Source organism: Nymphaea colorata, chromosome 10, assembly GCF_008831285.2.
Source record: "Nymphaea colorata isolate Beijing-Zhang1983 chromosome 10, ASM883128v2, whole genome shotgun sequence".
Taxonomy (NCBI): Eukaryota; Viridiplantae; Streptophyta; class Magnoliopsida; order Nymphaeales; family Nymphaeaceae; genus Nymphaea; species Nymphaea colorata.
This window is the reverse complement of record NC_045147.1, coordinates 14,340,679-14,364,313: the sequence shown is the minus strand read 5'-3', so window position 1 is coordinate 14,364,313 and position 23,635 is coordinate 14,340,679. Positions and strand designations below refer to the sequence as shown.

The following is a 23,635-nucleotide window of genomic DNA, read 5'->3' as shown; positions in this document are numbered from 1 at the left end:
TCAACTCGAAGGCTCAAAATCGAGTTTCGTTTTCTAGTATAGTGGAGGAAATTCTTGGCGTGATGATCCTATTGCAAATTTATGTTGCAAATTGGACCTATGACAAAATTTTTTTCAACCTCTTGATTAATAAAGAAATACATAAAATGTTAAATTCATTTTTTCATGATATTTTTAAAGAAAACGGCTCGCTGACCGATGGAACACATTGCAAAACAGCATTTACTTTGTGTTTTTCTTAGTTATATTAGAGCTGTTAAATACGTAATTTAGTTTGTGTTTGAATTATAACTTGCCTTATCCATGTGTATGCTGGCGTGCTCCTGGGTTGGTTCATATGTCTGTTCTATGGGTCAGGTTCTGTTCTTAAACCTAAACCTATGATGCTTGTGGCCCTCTCGGATCTTGAACCATTAGATCATTTTACTTAAATATACACTGTTTTATATGCTTCAAGATATATAATCATGAATCAACGACATGGCCATCAACCGGTATTATGCTGGAAACAGAAAAGATTTGACTAGGAATTATTATGAAGAGATAATTATCATACACATACTACAACATATTTACTCAAGCAATCTCTCGGCAGGCAATACCCGGTTCTTGAGTAATTCTTTTATGTAACTACATGACAGAAAACATTCTAAAACAAGGTTTGAATCATAAATAGTAGACTAGCTTTCATCTGAAAAATGATGTGAAATTATCACCATCAGAGCCATCAAAATGGATTTTCCAGTTATACACTTTGACACCCAAATTTGACACTTCAAGCAGTTTTCTCAATTCCATAGCACAGTTCTTGTCCCGTGCTAACAGCAGCGCGAACCCACCACCACCAGCACCAACTAGCTTATAACCACAGCAAAATTTTTCAGCTGATTTGAAGAGGTTATCCACAAAAGAATTACTGCAGTACGGGTCCAGTTCCTGATGCAGTCTCCAGGCCTCCAACATTATAGATCCCAATTCATCCACGTCGCCATTCATGAGTGCTTCTTGACCAATTTTTGCAAGTTCAGCGAGACGTTTAATGCTAGATATCAAGAGGCTATCACGTTGGAGATAACGAGTCACCACCTTTTGCAGAACTTGATTAGCCAGCCTCACCTGTTCAAGGTGCCATCGAAATTATACAGACAAGGAAATGTAATGTACGTCAATTAAGCTGCACCAAGACTCAGAACTTCATTAGTAAATGAAACATATAGCTCCACCCAAAGGAAGCTGCGCCTTCGGCAATAATATGAAATGTGAAAGAACCAAATTACTTACCTGCCCTGTGAATACCACCAAGAGCCGCTGCTCCAATTCCTCTACTAAATTAGGTGATGCAGCTAATGGTATCACGTGTAGCTTCAAAGGCTTCCCGGGGAAACTTGCTGTACATTTGATACCAGGATATAAACCACCTATCTGGTCCTGCCAACCTCCACCCGTGCCCATGAGCTGCTCTAAAACAAGGACAAGCCTTGCAGTGTTTTCATTGCTCTCATCTCCATTCATTATCCGTAGAAGGCCCTTGACAACAGCTGCAGCTAAGATACTTGAAGTCCCTAAACCACTGCCACGAGGAACATTAGCCCAAGTAATAATCCTAAGTCCTGGTACGACTTCACTTTGAACAAAACCAGTCACAAGCAGTGCAGATTTGACAAGACGAAAAGGGTCTTCTTGGTGAAATGGTGCAGAAATAGATGTGGCGTCATCAATGAATACTTGATTAGCAGCATCATCACTTATCCATATACCCCCAGTTGGTACTGTCTCCATTTGTGCACCAACTGGAAGAGAATCCTCCAGAAGTATTGCCATGTTCAGAACACAACCAGAACGCTCAAGGCTCCATGGTGGTGTATCACTCCAACCACCAACAAAATCTACACGAACAGGTAACTCGACTTTAACTTTACACGAATGGAAATGCTTTGATTGACAAGGGGAACGACCATTGCCATCACGTGCTGATACAGTGAATGAGTCCAAGAGATGATCTAAAGATTAAAAAAGAAAAAGAAAAAGAAAGTAGTCAATTGAGAAATTTTTATCAGGTGACTGCAAGAACTAAGATGTATTAGTCTATTAGAAGTCACTGCATAACTGCAAATTCAGAACCATCTGTTAGTCAAGTTGACGAACGAAAGAACATAACTACCTTCAAGACCAAACTTTACAGCTGCAGCAGTTTCATCAGCAACTGCCATCCAAACACTTCTTTCCATTAGGTTTGCTTTTATTTCACCCCCACACATCTTAAGCAAGTCTACTTGTACCTGATATATTCTACTTAAAGGAAGAATCCTGGAGTTCTTATCCAGAAACTTACAACACAGGTTAAAAAATTCCATGCAAGTGCTAATCCCAGTTTTCTCATTCTGCAAAATTTCTGCACATAGTTGGGACAAATTGCGACCGAGTAAACCATATTTAATGCAAGCCTTGGCTATTCCTGCTGCAATATTTGCTTGATGATTACTAGAATCCATGCAGAGTTGTTTAAAGTCAATTGATCTATGCATTTGTTCGAGACTGACACGGTAGGATGTCCTCCATGCAGACAGCATGTGCTCATGGTGCTGGCCGTTCAAGCCCATCAGCCACATAGCCAAACTAAGCATTTCAGACAGAGGCATTACGGGGAAAATCTTGGCATTCCACAAGCACATTTCGTCAGTACTAGAAGAGCTCCATAATTCATCTGGCTGGATGCCACTATCATGTAGTATCTTCTTCCAAGGTTTACCACAAAAAGTTCCATCTCTAGCAAATGAATTTTTCGGATTATCATGGAGTCCACAGAAGATTATGACTTTTTCTGATCGCCCTAACAGAGGAACTTCCCAAAGACAATGGCGATCTGGTAGTGTGAAAGGGGCTACATCAAGAAGTGATTCATTTCCCTTTTCTTCTTGGATGTGAACCCCAACAACAATGCATCTTGAACCTATCTGCACTCCACCTGAAAGCAATGAATCATAAACCAAAGAGTCTTCCCCAATTGAAACCCCAGCATCAATTTGACTTGAAAGGATAACAGCAGATGCGGAAATGTCAGACACTGTTGTGGCTGGTATTGAACACAAATGCCTGCGTCCCACATACCTGGTATGGGCCTCATCTAAATGATCAAGAACCTCACTGGAAGTACCAAAATGTAAAAATGAAAGATCATCTGCAAGGAATGATCCATATAAGTAAATTCCATCTTCAGCATGTGAACATGGACCCGAAAAGCATGTATTACAAAACACATCCTAACTACCAATCTTGTTAACCAGCAAGTTAGTACACGGAATTCTGCAGCAACTAACTTTGTTTATATAGAAAGCCTATCTTGCTAAATGCAGTACATGGAAATTAAACTAATCGTTTCAAAGTAGCTAACAACCTAAGATTTACAAAACAGCTACTTAGTAAAAGGACTTCCTGCAGCAACTAATTGCGATCACAATGTAAAAAATATATTTTGCTAAGTAGACCAATCAATAGGAACCAAATTGCTTCAGTGGATGCAAAATTGAATAATATGCAACTTACCTTCAACAAAAATAATTGACCACCTTTCACTAAACTATTAGAAATTCACTTGCCTGCATCTTTACAAATTTCTTCTGACTATAGCTACCTCAATTGAACTTCATGTCCCCGTGATTGTCGAGGACCATGAAGTGATCCACTTCATAGGAAAGAGCTGGCAGCCTGGCAGCATAGTCCAACTCATGCTTGGATTTTCAAAATAGTAGACAAAGAAGTTGATGCTAATACAACCTCGATTCACCACAAAGATGAAAAATTGTCGAAGAGCAAAGCCCTAACTGGCAGCTGTGAACACAAACTCTTAATGGTAAATTGCGTCCCCAATATAATTAATGTTGAAACTTGGTCCCCTGCTTAATAATAATTAACAAGGCTACTTAATAATAATTAATAAGGGAGTGATGCTTAGAAGTGGATAAAAGAATCTAGGACACCAACTACATCTACCTATCTTCCCACGTTGGGAAACCAAAGAAAGAGCATCACCTGGACTACCTTAATCTACTAATTAGTAATTGAACTTTAACAATTGAATAAAGAGTAAAAACAAACACATTCTGCCCAAAAAGAGAAGCATTTGCAAAATTTGTTTCAAAAGCTTGGAGTCCTCCAACAGATTTTTTAAGACAATCAGATAATGGCAACATCAGATTCCAAATTTATATCTAATTCAAAAATAATTACATGCACAATAGCTGAACAGCCTCTGATTTCCCAAGCCATTAATTAGTTCTGTTCCCAAGGGACGGGACTTCAGCCAATTATGTCTGGAAGGCACCCAGGCTGCAACTAATTCCTCATACAAACTCATCTGCACAATTTTAAAAGAAACCCATACTGTGTAAAAATTACACTTAGTATCCAAAAGAAACTGTCTACAAGCAGTTCAATACTGTCAAATTACCCACATAAGTAATGATAATCTGGAAGAAAGCAAAACAAAATTTATGAATTAAAAATACATAGACATCAAGGCAAAAAAGAGATGATCAGACATGATTTCCTTCCTTTTCACCTAATTGAATCAAAAGGAAAAGAAACAAGGGACCATATGACATCACTCTCGTCCTTTTTTGAAAACTAAACCCGCGGATTTTGCTTTTTTCAATTTTTTTTTTTAAGAAGTACTACATAGCTGTGAAGAATCAACTAACTTCCCAACACAGTTTTAGCACAGCCAAGCATGTGTGGAAAAGATATGTGAAACATCTCAAAAAGGATAAATCCTGTGAACAATCCAATGAAAAATACTGTGATTCTGTGAACAATCGAGGCTTGCACCCAACAATTCTCCCTCATATATTGTGGCAATCAGTGCATTAAAGATGCCACAGAAATATTTTCACAACTTTAACAGTGTGTAGTAAGGCAATAGAAAACATGATTAAAGAGAACCAGGAAACAGTTTCCCTTGCTAGCAGTACAATAAAGATTTTCTGAAGTGATAAATAGAAACATTGAATTAATTCATTCTGTAGGGTCAAAGTACCAGCATTATGGTTAATAGTATTATGTTGCTAGACATAAGGCATCATAATGTGCAGGACAAGTTACTCTTAAAAGGTTATATGTGTTAAAGATTGTCTTAAGATACCATCTCTCAATTTCATAATTGAGCTACTAAATATCTAAGATTCTAAAGACAGCACCAAGCAGTTGAGCAAATCAAGCTCAACACAAACTTTGACTCACATGAGCTCAATTTCATAAGTTGCACCCAGGCTCAACTTGTTAATCAAACAATTTAAGCTAAAAGGTGAGCTCATTTAACCAAATGGATCGTGCCTGGGCTCTAAGTTAATCATACTCAGCTCATGTAAGCTAACTGATGAGCATAAATATAGCATGTTTTACATTTTTATCACAAGATCTGCCTTTGGTGTACAAAGCACCCTCCATGGTTGGATTCAACAGACGTATTTTAGTTCAAAAACCATGGGCATCATCTAAGACTCAAGCCAAACTCAAGCTGCCCCAGCTTGGTTCATGTGCACCTCTACCAATATCCAAGCTCTAAAAAGGCTCATAAGGAAGTGTCTTTTCTAGGGGAAAAACACATCGCCTCCTACAGCTGTATGGTCATTGAACAAGACAATTATCGTTTACATACCTACCAACTAAACAAAAGCTTTCAAATTATTGAGGTGATTACCAATCCAGTACCGAGCATAGATGCCATGAAGAATGGAAGAGAAACAAGAAGCAGAAATGACACATTATTCATTATTCCCGGTCGTATTTATTTATGCAACTTACCTCCTTTCTGCTTCTCAAAAGCTCCTCAATCATCAGGTCACTTGAACTTGATAGTCTGAGAAGGTCCTCCCATGCCTTACCTCTAACTGATATATTTCCTGTGTCAAGCAAAGCCCTACCATCACTTCTAATTGCCAGCTTATCAGAAAGCTCTTGGATACTGGGTTTTTGTAATAGATCCCCAACCAACTTCAGTTCTCTCACAGTAGCAGGATCCAAAATTTCATTCTCAGATACTACAACAACACCATGATTGGCAGCAATATCAAGGGTGATCGGGACTGTAATGATGCAAGACGCATCATTAGGCAGAACCATGGTTGATGTATCAAAGCAAGGGAGAACATCTCCTGTCATAATGAAAAGCCCACCTGCCAAAATACAAAAGAGAAAGTACTAATAATGAAGCCGGAATAGTTGCACTGTGTTGTGTAATATTGTTTTCTCTGTGCGTATCTCTGTCTGTGTCTGTGCATGTATTTACTTTTTTACTCTAAAGATTCTAAACCAATCAAAAGTAGGCTACGATGAAGAAGCAACCTTCTTTCTCAAATGCCTGTACTGCACCAGAGGAAACTGCAACTATATGGTCAAAAAGCAGAGGAACTGGCCCATCTGGATCATCTGCAGCCAAGTATGGAAGAGGCAGGAAAACCTTTCCCATGGGATTTGCCCACGGAACCCTCTTAGAATCACCACCAGCATGAAGTAGTAGTATATGCATTTTGACCATTGACTTCAAAACCAATGATTCATCTGTTACTTCGTCATTGACCCTGTCATGCAGTGGGAAAGATTGTAAAAAGCCATATTCAGCACGTGATACCTGCAGACGACAGATACTATCAAGGACTAAAAGAGACTGGAAAGATTGTAAACAAGCCAATCTCAGCACGTGAGATAGGCATGTGATAAACGTTATGAAGGAGTAAAAACTTTAAGAGACTAATACAGATAGCTAAAAAAACAGGCGGAAACCAATTCAGTTTCTAGATGACCTCAATATATGTGAACCATGGAAACCTAAACAGTATCTTTATGTCAAAAATGCTATAAAATTTTCCATATTGACTTCAAGATCATTCAAGCACCTCCCAAGTATTTGCTGGAGCACGGAAAGTTGAACACAAGAACATTGTTTACACCCCTAAACTTCCATAAAAAAGGTTTCACAGCAAAGGTAAATGTACAAAAGAATTACATAAAATATCTTCGTGGCACAACGAGGACAGTCTAAAGACTCCAAACTGATTCTTTTATCCCTTTTCTTAATATTTATCACGAAAGTTCTCTGCGACTTATCCACTAAGCAGATATATATATATATATATATATATATATGTATTTCCGAAATCTGAGTAGACAAAAAAAATTAAACTACTAAATACAAAAAAAAAACATAGCAGACGTACTATCAAACTAAAGCATGATATTTTCTGAATAGGCTATATGATGTGTTAGATTCAGCCATCCACTGCATCTGCCATCTAGAGTGCTGTTCTACCTGTCCAGAATTTTGAGTTTTTATAAGAAATCTAACTTTGGATAAGGATTTCATATGTCCAAAAATATAAGAATAGAAGAAACATGATATTTTACGTGTAGATGGAATTCAGTAAGAATTTAAAAAACAGTGATCATATATTTTCAACTTATAAAATCCAATCTAAGAATTGAAAAATTATTGTGGTCTAAAACTTGACTGTCTTAGGCTTTTCGGCTTATAACAACTGACCTACGCATTGAAATAACTTTTTTTTTAATTTCATTTGGACATTCTTAATTTATCTATGCAGTTAGATGTATGAAAAAGACTTCGAAATGCCGGATAGCACTTCAAACAGCCACTAATTTGAGCAGTCAAATCAGCGTGTACAGTGTTGCATCGGTGTCCTGAGGTGTTGACACTTGTGACTTGAATAACTTCAAATTGTCACCTTGTTGTCGCGTCCTCACCCATGTCCCAAAGTCGCACAACTTCAAAACACCACCGTGTTGCACATACCGGTGAAATGTCCAAAAGGGAATAACACTTTCTTTTCAATTCGTCTTCTCACTTTTTTCCCCTAGGTTTGTGAAACTAGACGCAAAGGGATGCCGGTGCACAACAATTGTCACTGAACACACTTCAAATAAGCATGGATTCTTGATACACCAAACTGGAATTTGTAGAGGAAAAGAAATGTCACTGTCTGCTTAATGATTTTACCAAAAATATTAGTCTGCCACCAATGGAGAATGAATACGAGTTGCATCCATTGGACAATTATCACAATGCCCTATGCCACAATTTCTTGTCTCTAAAAGGTTGGATGTGTCATCTCCTGATAGAAACATACAAGCAAGAATCTAGAAATGCAGTCAATAGTCCATTTGGTCCGTCTCCGGATACAATGGGGACATGTTTCTTCCTGCGTTTAACCAAGCCACAAGAGTAAACCCTCCAGATGAAAGAAAAGTATGCGAAACCTATAAATCGTCAGAGGCCTCAGGAGGAGTATGGGATCCTATGGTTGTATCCCTGTATTTTTTGTGATCGAGCAGTAAACTATATGACAGTGTTTCTTGTGATCCAGTACTCAAACTAATAAGACAGACACCACGTAGTAATTGCATAAGAATCAACAGGCATGACCATGATATCAATAGGCCTCCGAATCTACTCTCCCAGTCATGAAAAGCATGCAGAGAGATTCTGTAGCTCCCGCTGCAGATCTCCAAACTTTTGATGACTGTTAGGCATTGGTTCCAATTAAGCAGTCCAAAATCAGCAGCTGGAGACAGTTGCTAGGTGAACTTCACTCGCTCAAGCTCCAAATATGCAGATAACTAAGCATAGAGATACATTGTCGGGATCTATAATCACCATGGACCGTCATAACTTTTGAGCATCATCCAAATAATTCACCACTTTAGGTTGCGATAACCGTATCGGATTCGACCACAGCACCAAACTATTCTGAATTTTGGATTTAACTAAGGTTACAAAATCAAGAACGGAGAGACCATTATCGACTTGGAGGGGAGAACGGGAGTAAAATGACGGACGGCTACCTGAGTCAATCTGCTGGCAAGGGCGCGCAGGGCGTTGAGGGTGGCTGCGCCGGATCCGATGCGGGCTCCATGAGGGTCCGGCACCGCGAGGGTGATGGTGGAGGAGGCGATCCGTCCCATCCGCTTGGCGCGCTGAAGCTGCCAGTCATAGAGGTGAGCCTGCTCGGGGCTCGCGGCAGTTAGGACGATCGCGTCCCACGTCGGAACCCTAGACGGGTGCCGCACCGACAGCCGGAGAAGGTACCACAACTTCCTCAGCACCTCCATTGCCGGCGATTTCCTCCGGCTGCCTTTCGTCTGCCTTCTCGATTCCATCTCCAAGCCGCTGATCCGCGCCCTGGACGTACAGTCAGCGGTTTCCGTTGCCTCTCTCTCTCTCTCTCAATCGTTGTGCTCTCCAACGGGAAAAGTGACTTCCCGCGTTTGCTTTCGTTCGTCTTGGTGCGTTTTTACCAGAATTTCCGCGTGAAAGAAAACCTCAGAAACGGGGCGTCGGTGGACTGAGATTCATCTCGTACAATATTTTTCGACAAAAACAACAAAGTATGAAAACGTTCTCTCGTGTTTGGGATATTTCTGATTGTGATACGAATCCTCTAATCTTACAAATACAAGTTTTATTAATTCATCTAATTTAAACTAGATCTAAAATCAACCAGTTTTTCAATTTCTCTGAATATTTTTGGCTGACAATTGCCAAAAAGTATTGCTGAAAATTTGCTTTAAGATCCGATGGGAGGAGCGGTACGTCCTTCATATCCAAAAGTTCTCGAATCTAAAGCCACATTTTAGTGTAACTACTGAGAGCACACACTGCTGCTGATCTCAAGGAGGTTCAGCTCTAGTTTTTTTTCCTTCTACTTAATTCTAAAAAAAAAATTCTCTAATTCGAGTTCATTAGTCTAATTCTATAATTCTTTAATTCATTGAACATCAAAAGTGCTAATATATCAATTCACCAAAATACCCGTTTCCAAAGGGCCAAGATTGTTCATAATGATCACAAAACAAAGACCAAGCGCACATTAACAATCTGCCTCCACAATCCAAGGAAACATACTGTCAAAGGTACACAAGAAGTTTCAGTTGTCTGTTGATGCTGAAAGTAAACCTTTTATTCATTTTGCTTTCCTTGAATCGTAGGCACTCCTTATTGCTTTCCAAAAGGCTGGCACCGCAACATCATCCGGGACTTCTTTGAAAGAAGGGAGATAATTGACATCTACAATAACATGGTCGCCAGTTCCCAACTGAACCTGCAGAGCCAAGGTACAAGGTAGTACTTAATTATATTTCTACTAGTAGTTGCGAATGATGCAGTTTTCACGGCACTTTTGTAGTGAAAATGCTACTGCAACTTTTATATGGGACCCCTTCAGAGAACAAATGCATGTTTATCCACATCTGAGTATCAGTTATCTATGCAGACCATTCTCTTGCACACGAAAAATTTAGATCACACAAAAAGAGAGATGTCATTTACCACAACATCAAATCCAAAAATGGTAAGGCCAAGCCTCTGCTTCATCCATATCGCAGCACTTGAGACCAATTTGACGTCAAGCATCGGTTTGCTGGGCTCTGCGCTTGAACCAATATCTGCATTTGGCTTTTCTTCTGTAGGAAGGGACTTCAAACTGTTCATAGAAGGCAATATCTTGAAATCAACTCAACGTATACCATGTAAAAGAAATTCCAAACAGGTATGCATATGCCTAAATCCTTTGCACATGAATGGTGCCTGCAGAGTTTAACAACAAAAACATGTCCAAAGTTTGCGGAGGAAGATATAAAAATAAAAGCCCACATTCAGTATGATTGCTACATCATGGAGGACAAACATATAGAAATGCAGCAAGTCGAATGAACAAGGGGTTGCAGGCCTACAAGCTAAATGTTTCAGCCAGCGACATTACCACTAACACAAAAACGTCAATGCAGGCACACACAGTCAAAAGATCAGGTATACCTGTCAAATACAATTGCTCTTGAGCCAGAATTTGCTGATGACTGTGACAGCACAGAAGCATTTGGTGTTGACTTTCTAACAGCATGAAATATGGCATCACCCAAGACATAAAATTTGTATATAAAGGATCCGTGATCGATATATTCCTGCATGTAATTATGCAACTTGGATAAAAATGAAAAGCACCTAAAAAAATGGAAACAGATTTACAGCAGTGCTATCGCCTATCACAGAATCCATTTTGAAACCATGCAACAGTAAGCTTCCTGACAAGAACACTGTACAAACTAGAAAAATCAATATCACACTTTCTCAGGCAGATTTCACATTCTTGAATGCAACACACACAAAAAACATGGTATCTAGCCCAGTATCAAAATCCTGGTGGACGGGATAGTAAGTAATATAAAGGACAATCAAATCAGATCCCGAAACAAGTACATTATAAAGGACAATCAAATCAGATCCCGAAACAAACGGATCTCTATCAGATCCTGAAATAAAGAGGCCGGAAAAATCTTTTATGAAGTAATTTACCTGAATAATGGCTGGAACTGGAACAGGAAGGCCAGGAAAATCTTCCATTTTAAATACTATAGCCTGCAGAGCAAAAAGAAAGTTTATTGTTAAGTATATAACAAAAATTCAAGCAGAAACTTACAACAAAAAAATGTAAACAATATGATCTCCAGCATATATGTTAAACTTATATCCACAAATACAGCAATATGCCATACTGGAATTTCACATATTCCAGCATCACATGATTTAACTTTAGTACCATGTTTGGTAGTTGTCAGCAAAAGTAAGACCTGTCCCAAAAAAACTAGAATCTAAGGCACACTAAGGATTTGGTGAGAAGGTGAGCTGGTAAATGGAATTTTTCTATGAAGTAATGGGAAAGAAAAATGAACTTTCCATGTCCCTGGATGCTTTAATTGCTTCTTTTCACAAACTTGGAATTCAATCACGTGGGCTTGGTGTAAGAGTCATCCACTTGACAATGGTGTTTAGGCTTTCAGAAGGAGATATATAAGTTTTTAAGACAAAAGAGTTATCATGATCTCAATATCTTAATCCCAAGAAAATTTTGCACGCGTTTGATCTGCTCAGCTGCTAGCTTGCAGTAGAAAGCTAGGTCATACTCCCCCAAGAAAAACCATCTTATCTACAGAACCAGAACTAGAGTTCAGGACTCATAAGGGGTATATACAAGATCTGGTAGCCAATTCTATCCTTCAGAAAATAATCAGGAAGCATCCTCTATTGATAATGCAGAGTTATTAATGAAATGCTACATACCATAGAATGAGCATGAGAAACCCCACAAGCAATTTGTGGCTTTATAATCGCTGGAAGGCACATTTTTGCATCAGAAAGTTTTTCCCCAAGATCAGGATCGTCAAAGGTATCGACCTGCATTGAATGGAAACAGCTATAACAGTGATTAAATTAGCTTGCTATGGAAAATGACAGAAAAAAAAAACAAAACATAGCTTCTTCAGACAATGTTGACTAAAGAACATACGCAGTCGATATACAGGAAAATATCTTCGCATCTGAAAGATTCATAGCATAATAATGTCTAGAAAATGCAGAAGCACGTATGGCAGAGAAAAGGAAAAGAATGAAATGGAAGAAAAATAAGAAGATAAAGAAAAGAGAGGACTGATTAAACAATGTCTAAAAATTAATAAAATAACTTACAGTGCATCAAATTATTGACAGCAGCTACTGTCAATTAATTATGGTGTACTCAAACATGCCAGGTAGTCTAGGCAGTAAAGCCAGCCCAACCGCCACAAAGAAAAGAAGGAAAAAAGAGGATAACAAAGGAGAAGGTAGGAAAAATAGGAAATTTGGAAGGCACCCACTCCAACCAATACATTTAAAGATATAGTAGAAACGGAGGAGGAAGATCAAGTAGAAACTGAAAAAGAAAAGTTTAGGCCACTCAGGTTCCATGCATGGGTTTCTGTATCCACTTTTCCAAGTAAACAGAATTTAATGCAGCACAGACATCATGCCATCAACAATTATAAAAAATGATGATATGAAATAGACAAGTAACAGAATAAACTAGTCATACCCGAATGGAACTTTACTAGGTTGAGTTAGATATTGACATCAATTTTATTGATTCTGAAGTTTCATCGAAGTTTTTCTTCCCAAATTTACCTATTTTCACTAAAACCAAAAACTCACTTGTATCTAAGATTTTGTTTAACTTACTTTAAGAGCCAGACCATCTTCCATCTTTCCATCTAACCATCTGAACCAAAAGAATTAGTACGGAGAAATAACAATAAAGAAAACAGCTTTAAACAAGTTAAAACAGTTGTTAATTATTACAATCATAGCATCAGCCAGAAACTGTCTGGCAAGTGACAACTAGTGAAATGATAAAGGTAATAAAACCATTGATATGTTACCAAAGAAGCTCTTTCACAACTTAAGCTCAGATACTCGCACTTCAAAAAAATTTATTGCATGGCTCAACAGTGCTCACATGAATGACATTCAAGTGGTTTGAGACAACAGAACGCATTAGCATAGGTGCATGGTTCCCAACATCAATATCCATATAAATAAAGATTTCCTCATTATGCACAACTAGTTAACTCCTGCAGGGAGATTTTACAGTTCATGAATGTGTGCATTCCCTCAGCAGGTCATATGCCCTACATCATTCTTGATTCATCTACAAACATGCGCCCATGCACACACACACACACACCATAATAGGCTAAAAGTACATCAAGAGAGTGCAGTACCTTCAAAAATCCAAAAATACACCAAAAGAGTGCAGTACCTTCAAAAATAGAGGTGCTCTGATTTTGCATGGAGTTCCAGTACTGATGTCCTCCAATTCTAACAGAATTTGCTGCATCATTTGCCGGTCCAGTAATGGATATATCTTATCTATCGGGTCAATAACACAATAATCTGGGTGGCCCTCTAAGTAACTGTATAAACAGAAATATAGACAGGAATAAGTTGGAATTACATTTTCTTTGTAGAAAATAGAAGAAACCTGGATACAGTTTCTTATCATCACATGGAGTGTAGCATACAAAAGGTAATGGAGAAAAAGGTATTCACTGCCAGATATGAAAACTAAACCCATTGTAAGATCGAGTGAAAGAAGGAGCAGAAAGAAGCAGATGAGGACAATCTGCAAGATGTTATAGTTATCCCATAAAATAACTTTGACTGACATAAATAGCAGAACATCAACGACTAGTCACCACTTTGACACTGAACTCTTGTATACAGAATAATCCTTCAAATGACGAAAGAGATTCTCACACCACAGCATTTGCACACCACAATAACTTGATCAGGAAGATATTTTTGTCTGTGCACTATGTAAATAGAGAAGAAAAAACATGCACATACACATGGGAAGCTTTAGCTTCAATTTTTATGAATAGGCTGAAATTACTTGCTTGACTGGGTGAAAGCGAAAATCTATATGGAGTCGTGTTTGAACAAGACCATTTTTGATGTAAAGGTTCTTCGTTTTATATGAATGTATGTAGTGACAGATTGCTCTGCGTACTGGAAGCAGATATGACATAAAAATTATCATCTAAATTTGCAGACACCAATAACTCTCTGCTGGAAAGAAACTATATCAACCAGTGTTGTGAATATTGCTCCGTGTCTGAGCATATTAGCCAATATGTGTTGTACAGCCCCCTTACCGTTATTATACAGGCTGCGTGTACGTTTATATTTTTATGTTTTCATTTATAAATCAACTTAAGATATACTGAAATACTTCAAAATTCCAAAAAAAAAAAAAAAAAGAGTAGGACGATACAGGCAGATGGCGGATAAGCCATATCGATGAGCAAACCGACACGGTGCCAATACTACTATTTACAACATTGATATATCAACCAGAGGAATCTTCAGGAACAGATATGGACAGACCACTGTTAGACTATGCCAAAAAACTGCACCGAGATATCAAATTCTTGACATCCTTCAAGTTCAATGCCTATCTTTGTAGAAAGGTGGAGGGAGCTCTTGTATCACAGTTATCAGAAACTATGATAATAGGGAGAATGAACAAACAAAATCAATACATTAACACATAATTCAAGGCCAAAGCACAAGTCAGCACCTTAGCAATTCATTCATCCCCTCTGAAAAAGTGACCCTCATAGCAGGGCATGTGGAACCGCTAGGTTCTACGGCCACGATCTCATCGGTGGCTTTGTGGAGAATCACATCCACGCCCTGTAGTTGAAACTCTAAAGGGCGATTAAACATAACCGGAACGAACGACAATCCATTTTCAGTGGGGGTCTCAGGGAAGGCACCTCTCTAGCATATCAATGAGAGACAAGATATTACAAAGAAAAAGCATTAAAATGTTGATGCAATAAAGGCTGTGTTTAAGAGCCGTGCATTGCACTTTAGCTTGCATGTTGATCTGGGTATCCGCAGGGATTCGGGAACACCAAGATTGCATTCCACGGGAATCAACTCCGCGGTGGCTGTTGAAAACACTGCATTTGAAGAGTCAACACCCTCTCCAATTCAGCGACTCATGAAAACCAAGAGCCCGAAGCATAGTTCGGGTTATGCTTCCAACACGGAAGCCAGTCAACACACAGACTGTTGCTCTCAAACCTTAACTTCCAAATGAGAACTAAAAAGTACCTTAACGAAATCAGCTTGTCGAGAAGGCTTTACAACGTATCCAACTCTCACCACCATTTCATCTACTGCCTACAAAAATAGACAACAGAGAAAGAAACCAATCCAACATGAATAGTTAGAGAACAAAAAGAAGAAAACACATACCACAAACAGGACGCCAAGAAACAGTTGCCATTATTGATCAAATAAAGGAAAATAAATGAGCAAATGAGCAATTTTCCCACCATTTTTTGCTCGAGAGAATGGCAGAATATCCGGGTGCAAAATTTTCTGAAGTTAATCAAGAGAAGTGGATCGCAGACCAGCCATCATCCTGCACATGCATGTAAGATAGAGATTGACCATGGGATGCATCAGAGACCAGCAGAAACTCAGCTTCCCGCTTAATTTGGGGAAAGCAAAGGCCAAAATACTCAAGAAAAGTGGCCAGAGTAAAACAATGGATTATTCGACTCCCTATAAAAGGGAAGGGAAAGGGAAAAGCACGTTGAAAGTAGCAGAAGGAAAATAGAGGAGGAGAAGAGGGTGTGGCCTACACGTGGTCAGCGTATCGAAGCCCGTGGAGCGCACCAAAGGAAGTATCGGCCGCCGGTGTGTAACATGCGTGCGCAGTTGGCCTGGCTACAAATTGAATATTTGTTTGATATAATATATATTATATATAATGTTTATAATTTTTTGTCATTTATATTTATATATATATAACATATTATAATAATAAATTAATAATAATAATAATAAATATCGTACTTTTTTAAATGTGCCGTATCGAGCACCGGCACCACCACATGTAGGTGACATATGCTACACCTATCGGTACGAAACTTCCATGTCGAGGGAGTGGATTCACTAAAACGAGACAATTATTAAAATTTGTAACTATTTTTTCCATTTTACAAATAGGTACCTTATATAAGTATTCACTTTGCTTTCCTAATTATTTCTTTAAACATCACTAAAACATCTTCAGATTACCCATATTAAAATTTTCATTGGATTTCAAGTGCAATAATTGTTATACACGTTAATAATATCAAGGCATTGACCCACCATCTTCCCAAGTGACTAAGCATTTAGTAGTTGTTCATATAATATTTAAACATTTTTTTCTTCATTGTTGTTCACCCTTGCTGCGCTACACACTCGACCAAGCCACCCTGGTAATAACAAGGACATTTTGTAAGTGTCTCGTGAATTTACTATTCATACAACGAAAATTATAGTGTCTCATGAACTTATCTTAATTTTTTGGGTTGATTTATGGCACCTAAAAAGTGTCTTTATACCTCTAAAGAGAAAGCAGAGCCATATAATTCAACTCACTACCCACTTGGTTAAAACATGAAACATGATGATGCTTATGACTTGAGTTAATGTGCACATGTAATTTTACAAAAAGATTAGAAAATTTAATGGAGCTAAAAAGACACAAGTAGCCTCTTCGGCCTCTCTAACTCTTGATTTTACGAAGCCATTTATAAAGCAGTAATGTGCTGTTATTATCTTATGAATCTATCTCAAAATAGAAAAAAATTGTAAATCACTACACCATTGCATATTGTTTTATGAATGTGCTTTATTTTGTAGGACAAATCCATTTGTTATTGTCCCATCAATTGGCTCAAACAATGACATAGATTCATGCTTATGACTTGGGTTTATGTGCAAATGTAATTTTACAAAAACTCCAGATAGTTTAATAGCGATAAAGATGCTTCTACAAAACAATACAATATATTGTTTTAAAAATGTGCCTTATTTTTTAATCAAATTCATGAAACAATAACTCTTTCTAAAAAAAATATCTCAAATTTATGAAACAATAATAGTGTATTACTGTTACCAAATGACTCTTCAAAAAACGTTTGACATATTAGTGTTCTTTTTGCCACTAAAAAAAAAAAACTTGCAAAGGAAAGGCGAAGTTTGAGGAGCCTGGCAAAAAGAACACTAATATGTCAAAAAATTTTAGGCACATTCTTAAGTTTCCACTAAATGTGAAAGAAAAAAGTTAAACACGACCTCGTTATTGTATTTCCGCTAAAAAGTTTCGTCTGTACTCGTAAAATTTGTCAACCTTTCCCGCTGATTGGGCTTCACGGGGAGGTCATCACTCTTTCACCTTCATTTTTCCGGCCAACCCCAGGATATTATTTCCATCGGGCGAGCCGGCGGTCACTCGGAATTAGGCATGCCGTTATGCTCCGCGGCCTTCGCCGACCCGGCGAAGCTCGGGTCCTCCGCCTCCCTCGACGTCTTCGGTTCTCCAGTCCGGTGCCCTCCTGGCGTTTGCCTTCTTCGGCACGTCTCCGGAGAATGGAGGCAACCCATATCGGTCCCGGTCGTCACCAGCTCCGGGAAGAAGACCGTCGAGGTGACGACCAAGGGCATCCAGAAGGACGAGAAGCGGAGGATGTCTCAGATCCTGAGGACGGAGGCCGCTATTGGAAGTGTCCAGCGTAAGGCAGGGTTCTCGCGTTCCGGTCGGCTGTGGCCAAAGGCTGTACTCGAGGCTTTATCTCAGAGCATCGAGCAGGACCAGTGGGAGTCTGCTCTTAGGGTATGAAAAAGGCGGAGAATTAAAGTGTTTATTGAGGTTTAGGAACGTAATTGATAGTGGGAGTCTGCAGAACTAAAAAATTTGGTTTTTCGAAGGTACTTCTTTTGGGGACTTTCTACCTACTTTTGAGTCGTTGGATACTGGTAGGTACAGTGCGTTCTCTTTATTCGGCTTGAGAAATCGATCGACACTGGATTAAACTTCTTTTCATTGGTTATTCGTTTATGCTCCCGTTATGGCGTTCTCATTTGTGGGGATTAAATGCATTCTTCTTTTTTATTTTGGTAATTTTGTTTTGATAAGGATTATGGTTTGTTGTTTTCAAATGCTTAGAGTTCACCTGGTTGTGCGCAATTTTTTCTGAATATCTCAGGGGATTCGCCCGGTGAGTCTACGAATTTCGTTGTTTTCTCTCATTTTTTGAAACAACTGGGATATTTAAATAAAAATGTCTCATTAGTAGTAGGTTTTATCTCAGTCGATGCTTGTTAATCTTGCTATGGTGGACATGGTTGGGAATGTGTCACGTGGGGCCTCTTTTTTTATCTGTTGAGTTACGTATAGATTTTCACATTGTTTTTGCAAGGAAATCGAAAATTGCTTTTGCACGTATCCGGACAAAGATCATAACGTTGCCAAACAAATCATGTTTATTTTTCGCATTTTTTATAATAGGATGTTTGTAAGAGGTTTTTAGAAGTATCAAGTGGTAGCTTTCGTTTGTTTTGGCATTTGCAGATATTTGGATTACTTCGGATACAACACTGGTATACTCCAAAATGTCAAACTTATGTACAACTCTTTAGAATGCTTGGGAGGTCCAAACTACCTGGACAAGCAAGTGAACTCTTCAGACTCATGTTGTCTGAAGGGCTGAAGCCAACTGTTGATGTCTACACCTCTTTAATGGGTGTTTATGGCCTTAGCGGACGTTTGGATGAGGCATTTCGTGTACTTGACGAGATGAAGACTGTTTGTGAATGCAAACCAGATGTATATGCTTATACGCTTCTCATTAACTGCTGCAGCAAGTCGCATCGGTTTGATCTGATCAACAAGCTGCTGACAGAGATGTCCTATTTGGGTTTTGACTGCAGCATTGTAACTTATAACACAATCATTGATGGGTATGGGAAGATGGGGAAGCTTGAATTGATGGAAGATTTGCTTATGGATATGCTGGAAGGCGGCAAATGTTTGCCTGACATATATACAATGAACTCTTTCTTATGGGCTTATGGGAATGCTGGCCAAATAGAGAAAATGGAAACATGGTATCAAGAATTTCAAGTCATGGGCATTGAACCGGATTTGACAACATTTAATATCTTGATCAAATCATATGGTAAGTCAGCCATCTATGAGAAGATTGAATTGGTCTTGGAGTTTATGAAGAGGCGTTTTTTTTCACCAGAAATAGTTACTTATAATATAATTATTGAGATATTTGGTAAAGCTGGAAATATCCAACAAATGGAATATTTCTTTGATGTGATGAAGAAGCAAGGAATGAAGCCTAATTGCATCACGTACACTTCGCTTATCACTGGATATAGTAAAGCAGGACGACTCGATAAGTTTGGAACAATTCTAAGACAAATAAATAACTCTAATGTAGTTTTGGACACAACATTTTTCAACAGCATTATCAGTGCCTATGGTCGTGCTGGGGAGTTGAAAGCAATGAAGCAGATGTTTGGGGAGATGAAAAGGAGGAAGTGCCAGCCTGATGATATCACTTTTGCTTCCATGGTCCAGGCATATGATGCAAGGGGGATGATTGAGGCTGCTAAAGAGCTGGAAATTGAAGCCATTAGGATTCAGAGGCGCAGCACTGGTAACTCATTGTTTCTTTAGCTTACTAGCTCTTTTTCTATGCCAACAGTAAAGTAGTGACTCATTATTTTCTCGATCTGATTAGCTCCCTTTCCTATGCCTATAATTGTATATTTGTATTGTTGAGTCCTTAACTTTTGTAGCGGTTCTCCTTTTCACCTCTAATTTGTTGCATATTTGTTTCATCTTTCAGGCAGAAGATTATTGACATAAAAATTTTTCTCAACTGATTGACACTAGGAGATACAAAACAACAAGCTGCAGTTTTGCATTCTTTGCAACTGGATGACTGAAGGTAAAAAGTTGATAACGATGGAAAGAGAGGAATGGAGAAACAGTCATTGGAACTTGGAGTATCACGCAGGAAAGGAGATAGAATTCAAGCTACTTTCCCATTAGAGTTTGAGATTCCTTCCAGCCAGCACGGGGCAGGGAAAAAATACAGAACTTCAAGGCAGTGAGACATATATGTGTTTGTCTTTTAGCTTGTGAAAAAGAGAAAAAGGGAAAAGAACGTGTTGGATCATAACGAATGTAAGAAATACGTTGTGCAGCAACTGTATCATGATCTACATATTAGAATTTATTTAATTTGTTTATTCATTCACTGCTGGATCCATTGGGTGAATTTTTTATATGTTCTTTGTGGTCTATATAGAGGTCATTTCTTTTATCATGTCAGTCCATCCCTATATTATGTTAATTTTTTTTTTCTCAGTGATTTCATTTCATAAATGGCTGGTCAAATATTGCCTGGATTATCTTCTTGTGGCGTCAATCCATAACTCGTTCTTAAAGTTGCAAGAACATGTATTTGTCTCTTACCTTGTGAAGAATATGAGTGTTTACTGACATCAAGTACATATTTCATCAATGAAACACATGTTATTGGATTTTGTTTGCTTTTATCTACGGATAACCTTCTGGTTATTAGTGAGCCTCTACTGTGATTGGACCAGTGTCACATGCTGGATCTCTTTGACAGTTTGCACGCTGATGCTGAAGGAAATTGGTTGGTGCACTAGTTACTGTTTACCTCAAAATTTGGCCAATTGCCCCCGTGACAGTTACTAGTATTAGGTTCTCTTAGCTCATCATCTTTCAGTTGTGACTTCTGTTCTCAGTTTCTGGGTTTTTTAAATATAGAAACATTATGTGGCATATGATGGCATGAAAATTTGGCAAAAGTGTAGATACTGTTCAAGCTTAGATGTAATTTCTGATTTATCTTCTCGATTTGATTGATATAATGAGAAAGTTTCATGTTTTTGATGGACAGTGGTTGTGCCTGTGGTGACGAGAACATCTTCCATGGGGATTGCACAAGCATCTACTAATCCAATATGGTGTAAGCAGTTATGTAGCTTCCACTTCTAGTTGTATGTTCATTAAGACAGGACATTGCACCATTAATTATTATCGTGAGTGGCTCCTGAATCACTTGCTCAGATTGACAGATCGTGGAATTCAAGATGTATTTTTCAATTTGAAGTGGTCTAAGCAAAAGATGGCACTAACGACACGGTCTAGAATGATGAGATCATACTGGTGTTCGAGAAATGCACATGTAGGAACTAGGGTGCTTCGCTGCTATTTCAACAAGGATTCAGGCACGGGTGTCCCTTCCAACTCATTTCTAGGAAGGGTTGATGAGATTGCTTATGCTGTAACAGAAAAGAAGATGATTTTGAGGGTTGATAAGATTGCTTCTGCTATAACGAAAAAGAAGATTTTGTGAGCATGCGTGCCCGAAGCTCTTGAAACCCTTGTATTCTCTTTCCGCAGCACGAGAGAAGACACTTTGTTCATGAATTCACAGAAAGCTCGACTCGAAATGGACAACTTGCCTTTCTTCATACAAAATCTTAATCAGTTAAGGATGGTATGTGTTAGTTTATGTTAGAAGAGTTGTACTGTCTTGTGTAGGCTACTACGTGATAGGAAATCTAGTACATGTATGATTCAATTTTGACAAAACAGAGAGAGTATAGAAATACTGTTACAGTTTTTCTTTTTAAGAAAAATTATACTGGGTTCTAAATTTTCCTCTTGGCAAAGTTATTTGCAACATCCTCCAAGTTTAAAAGGGCATATAGATAAGAGACCGAGGTGTATATTTTTCCTTATGAAAATCAAAGGAATGAAGAACTTTGTAGATTAATATGAGTTCTCTTCTATGAAATGAAAATCAAAGCAATGAAGAACTTTGCAGATTAATACGGACACTTAAAAAAGTTGTGGCACGAAATGCACCAAAGACATACATAGACCAACAATTCCATTGATGATTCAAGCGGTTGGATAAGGTAAATCCTATATCGAATATGTGATTAGTAATCTAATTGGGTTAATCTTATGGATACCCGATATATACTTCCGGATCGCGTTTGTAATTTTTTCATTGGAATTCGTATATCATTCCAAGTTGGATTAAGCAACATCGAAAATCGAAATAGCTAGATATGGTAATAGTTACTTCCCATTTAAAAAAAAAAAAAAAGAAGTATTTTTAAACGTAAATCCATACATGAATCCAATCCTTCCTTTTTTGGACACTGACGAGGTTGGCAAATACGAAGCAAATTTTAAGGCATTTATTGTGTTCGAATCCCTTGGGTCTCGGGCCTGATTTTGTAATAAATAAATGTCTCTTTGTGTCCACCTTCTTAAAAAGGAGTTGGAAAAATAAACAATTTTCGGTTATTAAATATACATATATATATTTTAGATAATAGTAATATTAGTGGATATATGTTTATTTATATATTGAGGTGAATGAACGATGGTTATCATCCAGTTGTGAAGAAAATAAAAAGAAAAACGTTCATCTGCTCATCACAATTTTCTTTCTGTTTTTTGCTCAACCATAAATAAATCAAACGATTATCATCAATTAAAGTTTTTGGTTGCTGAAATTTTCGTTTATTTTTGTCTTTCATGAATCAATGGGCAAACATTTAAAATGTTGCATCTCCGGCATTCAGGCCGTGAAAAAATTGATGGGACAGAAATTTGAACGATACGTCCCCTGAACCAAAGCCGTGTGAGTAAAAAATGAGCTAAACTTTGCATGCTGTTGGTAATGAAATTTATTTGATATATTTAATGTACTTGGAATATTTCTAAAAATACTTAAAACAATAAAGGCACAACATTAATGCTTTTCCATGCACTTTTTTAATAAGTTTTATTGATATTAATTGCGTTGCTTGCTGCATACCTGATATCTTCGTTAAAAAGTTACTAAAACATAATTCTTTTTGCCTAAAAATTTGGAAAACATGAGAAACTTGTGTAGTTGAGATGTCTTTGAAAACTTAAGACAAAAGACCAGGAGTCTTTTAAAGGTCTAAATATTTAACCCACATGTTAAAAAGACTGATTTTGTAAATTCATTCTACATAAATAGTATGGTAAATCTATTTCAATTTATCATTATGGTATCATTTGTGATATAGTTTTTCAGAAAAAAACTATTTCTTAATTAAGTTAAATTATTTGAAAAATCATATTTTAACAAAAGGAAATGAACAAGCATATGTGCCGGAGTGAAATGATACTTAAGCGGGTCCATGCTGATTAAGTGATCGGATCCGTGAAGTTTTACCATTAAAATTTTGGGAAAAAAGAAATGAAAAAAGAGGATGCCAGGCCTTCTTGTGATTCTTTCTACAATTGACCCAAATGTGTTGGGAATATTGTGAGCATCCCATGAATCATTTATTTGCAAATAAAGCTTCCAA

The 23,635-nt window shown here is 37.9% G+C and overlaps 3 protein-coding genes across 7 annotated transcripts; 1 reads left to right on the top strand and 2 right to left on the bottom strand.

Moving 5' to 3' along the window:
• Window positions 1–530: 530 nt before the first annotated feature.
• LOC116263426 (bifunctional fucokinase/fucose pyrophosphorylase) lies at window positions 531–9,435 on the bottom strand. 2 transcript variants are annotated; one of them, XM_031643184.2, is made up of 7 exons: window positions 8,854–9,435; window positions 6,340–6,625; window positions 5,800–6,170; window positions 4,228–4,354; window positions 2,162–3,178; window positions 1,282–2,000; window positions 531–1,116 (listed from the first exon to the last, which is right to left on the bottom strand). In XM_031643184.2, the coding sequence occupies exons 1-7, from the start codon at window positions 9,166–9,168 to the stop codon at window positions 688–690; spliced, it is 3,264 nt and encodes a 1,087-aa protein (XP_031499044.1). In that variant the 5' UTR covers window positions 9,169–9,435; the 3' UTR covers window positions 531–687. The 2 variants fall into 2 exon arrangements, with proteins under 2 accessions (XP_031499044.1, XP_031499045.1); XM_031643185.2 differs by having other exon boundaries at window positions 6,340–6,575; window positions 8,854–8,989.
• Window positions 9,436–9,756: 321 nt separating this feature from the next.
• Window positions 9,757–16,112, bottom strand: LOC116263427 (inositol-tetrakisphosphate 1-kinase 6). 2 transcript variants are annotated; one of them, XM_031643187.2, is made up of 10 exons: window positions 16,033–16,112; window positions 15,721–15,809; window positions 15,497–15,565; window positions 14,955–15,157; window positions 13,635–13,788; window positions 12,125–12,238; window positions 11,360–11,422; window positions 10,823–10,968; window positions 10,337–10,490; window positions 9,757–10,109 (listed from the first exon to the last, which is right to left on the bottom strand). In XM_031643187.2, exons 2-10 carry the CDS (start codon window positions 15,721–15,723, stop codon window positions 9,972–9,974), a joined length of 1,044 nt encoding a protein of 347 aa, XP_031499047.1. In that variant the 5' UTR covers window positions 15,724–15,809; window positions 16,033–16,112; the 3' UTR covers window positions 9,757–9,971. The 2 variants fall into 2 exon arrangements, with proteins under 2 accessions (XP_031499047.1, XP_031499046.1); XM_031643186.2 differs by lacking the exon at window positions 16,033–16,112 and having other exon boundaries at window positions 15,721–15,982.
• A 1,462-nt stretch (window positions 16,113–17,574) lies between these two features.
• LOC116262035 (pentatricopeptide repeat-containing protein At3g53170) lies at window positions 17,575–21,987 on the top strand. Of its 3 annotated transcripts, none has more exons than XM_031641044.2 (5): window positions 17,575–18,056; window positions 18,795–19,893; window positions 20,086–20,426; window positions 21,172–21,240; window positions 21,342–21,987. In XM_031641044.2, exons 1-3 carry the CDS (start codon window positions 17,688–17,690, stop codon window positions 20,103–20,105), a joined length of 1,488 nt encoding a protein of 495 aa, XP_031496904.1. In that variant the 5' UTR covers window positions 17,575–17,687; the 3' UTR covers window positions 20,106–20,426; window positions 21,172–21,240; window positions 21,342–21,987. The 3 variants fall into 3 exon arrangements, with proteins under 3 accessions (XP_031496904.1, XP_031496903.1, XP_031496902.1); XM_031641043.2 differs by having other exon boundaries at window positions 21,172–21,247; XM_031641042.2 differs by having other exon boundaries at window positions 21,172–21,985.
• Window positions 21,988–23,635: the final 1,648 nt, after the last annotated feature.